The sequence below is a fragment of the Protomyctophum bolini genome (assembly GCF_963924005.1).
Source record: "Protomyctophum bolini genome assembly, chromosome: 1".
Classification (NCBI taxonomy): domain Eukaryota; kingdom Metazoa; phylum Chordata; class Actinopteri; order Myctophiformes; family Myctophidae; genus Protomyctophum; species Protomyctophum bolini.
Window position 1 is genome coordinate 43,776,116 of NC_137862.1, and position 6,000 is coordinate 43,782,115.

Here is a 6,000-nt window from a genome sequence, read left to right on the forward strand (position 1 = left end):
CACAGCTCGTAGTCACAATGCTATAAACTTTATTATTCCAACGTTTCGGCAAACAGGTTGCCTTCTTCAGGATATCATACTAACGTGTTTGCCGAAACGTTGGTTCTTAGTCAAAGTTTTATCTCTGCGGTCAGCACCTTTTGATGCTGATGCGATGCCCAATGGCTGCAGTGGAGCTTCTGCATTTTGAGTTGGGAGTGAGTAAGGCACTTCCGCATTCCAGTGGGTAGGACTATAACTATAACTATAACTTTAGCGTGAGAATATGTTGACTTAACAGACACTGTCTTATGCAATCCTTCATGTTGCTGCTTCTCTTCACAGCATAGTATACTTTTAAAGTAGCCTACACTCACATAAGTTCAAAATCATTGTTTTATCTTAACTATGAGAGGCTATACAAATTGCATGTAATATCACACTTAAACAACTTCAACAACTTGGAAACACTCCAGAGCGATCAGTTGTAATTTATTTGAATTACTCAGCATCAATTTCAATGTCCCAAGGAGGTATATGCAGTAGGCTATATTATACAAATGTCTATTTTGTAAACGTTTTTGTTTTACTCTCTTTTGTGGAATGAAAGCTGTGACCTTGTGTATGTCTCCAGTTCAGACTTTTGATATCCTATTAGTGTAATAATAGTTAACATGTTTAAACTCCTTTGTCACAGTTGCTAACAGAATGTTTACTATTGCATAGTGACAAAAGCACTCACTTTGTAGTTTGTTTCTGTTCCCACGTGTCACACCGCAACTCATTCTCACGTTCACACTCTTTCTCTCTTCATCACCTTGTTGTATGCACAAAGAGGGAATGTGATTTGGCATCACATTTTAAGAATCTATTAAAATAAAGTATTCAGTCGTCTAGCAGAGGAAACAAAATGGTAAAAGGCACAAGAGCAAGAAATAAAATGATCAGAATAGATGAAAGGAAGGGAATGGAAGGAAGGGACTAAGATGAGAAGGAATAAACAATGGTGTGGGTGGGGGCTGAGGGTATAAGAGAAAGAAGACAGAGAAACAGAAAAATAATCATAAAAGAAACTATATAAAGAATATATATCTGAGCCAAATGAAAGCAATTCAAATAATCACACGGGGACAGCACAAACAGCAGAGATACAGAGGGAGAAACACAGAGGGAGAGAGATGCATAGCAATCAATTAAACGACACAACATATATACAGTGCGTGCGTGCGTGCGTGCGTGATTGTGCACCTGCTGACCGGCTGTCATCATTGAGCAATTTATTTTATTGTGACCATACCATTAACAGGCAAAATCTTAAAATATTAATTATGCTTTAAGTAGCATGTGACGTGAAAACTAGGGGTTTTCATGATTCCGAATCCATTCCAAGCATTAGCAAGCAAAAAACATTCCTTGGTCTAAAAACGGCCAGGTCAGCACATTTTGGCACATTTGTGGCTATGGCCGTGTTTTAGTAACCTGACGCTGCCAGATGAGGGCGGTATTGCGGAAACATATTCCCCAACACAACACTCATCTGGGATCTCTGACGGAGTTGAGCCCTGAGTCAGATCTGCTTCGTACCGAACCAATCAGCGTGAGCTAAAGGCGGGATGCGGATGTGACGGTATATAGACACGTCGATATGATTGGTTGTGTTTGCACGCCCACACGGTGATAGACAGACGCTCCCATCCAATCATCTACCATGTATCTTGAAAAAAAGGAACAGCCCCGTCATCGAATTTGCTTCCGCGATCCCAGATCCAAATAAGCTGTGAAACAAATTTGTGTAGCAAGCTTTTTGGATCTGGCAGCGTCAGGTTAGTGTTTTAGCCCAAAGAGTGCAAAACACTTGGAATGGATTCAGAATCATGAAAACCCCCTACAGTAGTTTGACACGTCACATGCTATTTAAAGGCATAACGAAAATTATGCCTTATGATCTTTATTATTATAGGTTGTTAATGGTATGGTCACATATAACCCCCTATAAAATAAATTGCTCAATGATGACAGCCGGTCAGAAGGTGGATTTGTGAATGTATTTGAAATTAATATTTTAGACCAATAAAAAAAACTATATACCAAATTTCCCACTTTGAACAAAAATAAATAAAACCTTTTGGCTGCTGGACTAACTGCTCTTCTCTTAACACCAGCAGCAGTACCAAAAGACATAATTCCAGCTCACCTCCACAAGGAATTCTTTAGAGAAATCCAGTGAATGAAAACCATAATCGTCAACGATCACATCAATAATGTTGATATTTGGTAATGATTAGTACACAATCACTTTTATCATCATCATCATCATCATCATCATCATCATCATCATCATCATCATCATCATCATCATCATCATCACTTACCTGTGAGTGTCCTTGATGGTAAATCCTCCTGAGGGAGGCACAACCTCTGCTAAACTAAACTATATTGCTCATTCGCTTCAGCCCTAATAACCCATTGGGTATTTCAGGCGATATCTGTTCTGAACTAAGCTAGCTTATACAAAAAATAATAAGTTGTTAACCATTCAGTGTGTTTCTGAACCAAGTCCATCCCGTCAGTAGAGGCTACTAGCTATAGAGTTAATCCCGCCCGCTCACCGCCCCACTGTCTCACTGGTCAGAGTGTCGAGGGTCATGGAGCAGCTGCTTCATGGCTGCACAGAAGGAAGATTTTGTACAATGTAAATGGAGTAATGATGGGTTGGGGTAAAACTTTGTCTCTCAGGGTTGAGAAGAAAAGAGCGAGAACAATACGGTGGAGAGAAGTGGAATGTAGTGAGGCTAGAAATAATAAATGACGCGAAGGAAGGGAGTGAGACTCTCACTCTCACTGTAGAAATATTAAGTGGAAGGAAGGTGGATGGAGTGAGAGTGTATACATAAATTATAAATGAAGTAATGACGGGTGGATGAATAGAGTGAGAGTATAAATGAAATGTGACTTATATCTGTCTCTGCCACCCCCTCTCTATCTGAACCATGCACGTCTCTCTAATGTGGTCCTGAACACTCTTGGTCACATAATGAAAAAATCACACCTGTGTGATTGTACTTCATCCATTCATTGTCAATGGGAATTTAATGTTTGTCTTAACACAGAAATAGACAGTTTGCTCAGACACATATTTCATTCATTGTCAATGGCATTTAATGTTTGTGTTAGGACAAGAGTCTATACTCTACACTATAGCTGAATATAGGAGGGGCTAGCGCCCCTCAATAAATCACACTCATGTGAAGTGAGGGGCGCTAATAGTGACGTAATGGTGATGTAAAACAAACGGTGCCAACACAAACATTAAACACCATTAACAATAATAAGACAATATGACGTAATGAGGCACTTTATGATGTAAATTATCCCTTCATTGTCAATGGTGTTTACAAAACAAACATTGAACTAAAGACAAACATTACACCTGTATATAGGAAAATAGGAAAAAAAAGTGAAAGAAATCACACCCCTTAAGTCTGAGATAGACTAATAAACACAGTAACCAATAGCCAGGTTGCTACAGGCTAATAGATACCCAAACACATAATGTCCCATGTTGGAGCGGTTAGCACTATACCCAAATTACATTAGTGTAGTGTACTTCCATTTCATAATCTCACCATGCTCTTTCTGTCTCTTCTTTTATCGTTATTTTCTTTTCTCTATTCTGCTCATTCATCCTCATTTGGCCCCTTCCTTATACAACTACTGGTCTCTCTCTCTCTCCCTCTCTCTCTCCCTCTCTCTCTCTCTCTCTCTCTCTCTCTCTCTCTCTCTCTCTCTCTCTCTCTCTCTCTCTCTCTCTCTCTCTCTCTCTCTCTCTCTCTCTAACATTACAGCTTCTGTCACAGCCACAAATGCAACACAATATGCCTGCCTGCAATACCAATCCCACGCAGAGCTGGTAACACATTCCTAGGGGGTAACAGCGCTTTGTGCGAATCATTGAGTCAATGCGTGTGTGTGTCCGTGCATACGTGCATGGATGCTGCAGGCGGTGTGTGTGTGTGTGTGTGTGTGTGTGTGTGTGTGTGTGTGTGTGTGTGTGTGTGTGTGTGTGTGTGTGTGAGTGTGCGTGCGTGCGTGATAGAGAGCAGGGGAGAGAGAGAGAGAGAGAGAGAGGGGCATGATCTTACTATGGTAGATGTGAGATGTGAGGGGACCCCCAGTGAAGCAGCCTTGTCTCCATGGCCTGGCCCCTGACTCAGAGGGACAGGGGGACGGCAAAACGGACAGCAGCACGGGGCCCCTATAGCCAAGCACTGCTTCTGGACATACTGTACATATCAAAACGCTGTACAAAGACCACCCAGGTGGGGTGGGATGGGAGAATGGGGGTGCAGTTTGTGGAGAGTGTTCCTCTATTTGGAGGCCAATATACTGTATATACTGTATACTGCAGGGCCCAAAAACAAAGAGGCTTTTAGATTTGTATGCACTTTTAAAAGACACGCTGGCTCTCCCCTTAAATCCAAAGAGAATTTATTTTTAATATATATATAATTCTTCTATTTGTTTTTATTGAAAATATTCCCAAATGAGGGGTAAAAGCAAGGACAATTTTTCCTGGAATCAATTTATTTGCATCAAACTCATAGTTAAACCCTATGTACTGACCAGGGTCCACTATGGATTCCACACTGGCTTCCTCGTATTCCCGCTCTACACCTAAATCTCTTTGCCGAAAGACACAACAAAACAAAACAAACAAATCTCACATGCTTGTAGATCTGCTATTTTTGCTGCTAATTCTGCTTGTCTAATTCTGCGAAATGTGCGCTTATTATGAAATACTCATATATACTAGAATATGTCATAATACTACAATTGAATCCTGTAAAGGGTTTTCTCTGCTGTGTTCCTCTCTCCCTGTCTGGATGACGGAGATCAGTCCCACTATCCGTTACAAAGTCTGTTACAACTTGTTGGGTAAAGAAAGCATCTGGTTTAGGACTGAGGGACCGGACTGTTGATTGGTTGAGAAACAGTGGGCTAGGGAGCCCGTACCACCTGGTAGTAACTGATTATCCATGACACTGTTAATCTATCCCACCAACGTCATGACCACTCCACAGGAGTATCTGACCAAATACATCTCTGTAGAATCCTAGTTGAATTTAATCAAACATTCTAAATATCTAAACAATTTCAGAGGAATTTGCCAGAAAATGTTAGGAGTGCATCTGAAAACACTTCAGATACTCCCATGGAAAGTCACGCACGCCCATGTGGAACTCTCTCTCTCTCTCTCTCTCTCTCTCTCTCTCTCTCTCTCTCTCTCTCTCTCTCTCTCTCTCTCTCTCTCTCTCTCTCTCTCTCCCCATCCATACTGTACATACAGTGGGAATAGCCAAAGTGGTATTCAGCTTTCGTTCTCTCTGTATCCCTCTCCACTTACACTGCACATCTACACGGATGGACTTGATAGCAGCCACCCCCACCCCGTTGTCGGCCTTGCAGTAGTAGCGGCCCCCCTGCACTCTCTGGATGGCCTTGATACGCAGTGTCTCATTATAGATGGACGTCTCCTGGAACTTCTCCGACGCACTGCCTGCTGTCTTCGTCCACCTGACCTGGAGGGGGAGAGAGAGAGAGAGAGAAAGGGGAGGGGTGGTTTGTCATCAGTTTTTTGAAAGACGGTCTGAATGCAAATGCTTGTGATGGATACATCCTTGGCATGTAACCCTATAGAACACCAAACTTGCTGCACGATTATGGACACAATTATAGCCAACATGATTATTTTGACCAATATTGAATCACGATTATTCATTGAATTGACTGATTTATTTAATACAAACTACTTTCATATTCTTTATTCACTTAAATTATGTGCATTGTCAGAATAAATACCAAAAATGGATAATAAATTAAATGGAGAGAATGGCTTTCACTATTACATATTACACATGCTGCTAATTAACACATCAATGTCAATGCTCGGATGATCATGTTCATTTAATTGTGGGACGCCATAATTGGTGATCACGGCATTAAGAGATCTTGACATGGTCT

At 41.2% G+C, this 6,000-nt stretch overlaps 1 protein-coding gene across 1 annotated transcript in view; it reads right to left on the reverse strand.

The window, feature by feature from the left end:
* The window catches only part of LOC308320441 (MAM domain-containing glycosylphosphatidylinositol anchor protein 1-like), a gene marked incomplete at both ends in the record, with an annotated part of 138,569 nt that overhangs the window by 72,557 nt on the left and 60,012 nt on the right, over positions 1 to 6,000 (reverse strand). Inside the window, one exon of the mRNA XM_080770844.1 lies at positions 5,384 to 5,558. Coding sequence (XP_080626970.1) covers positions 5,384 to 5,558 — 175 coding nt within the window. The remainder of the gene's footprint in view (positions 1 to 5,383; positions 5,559 to 6,000) is intronic.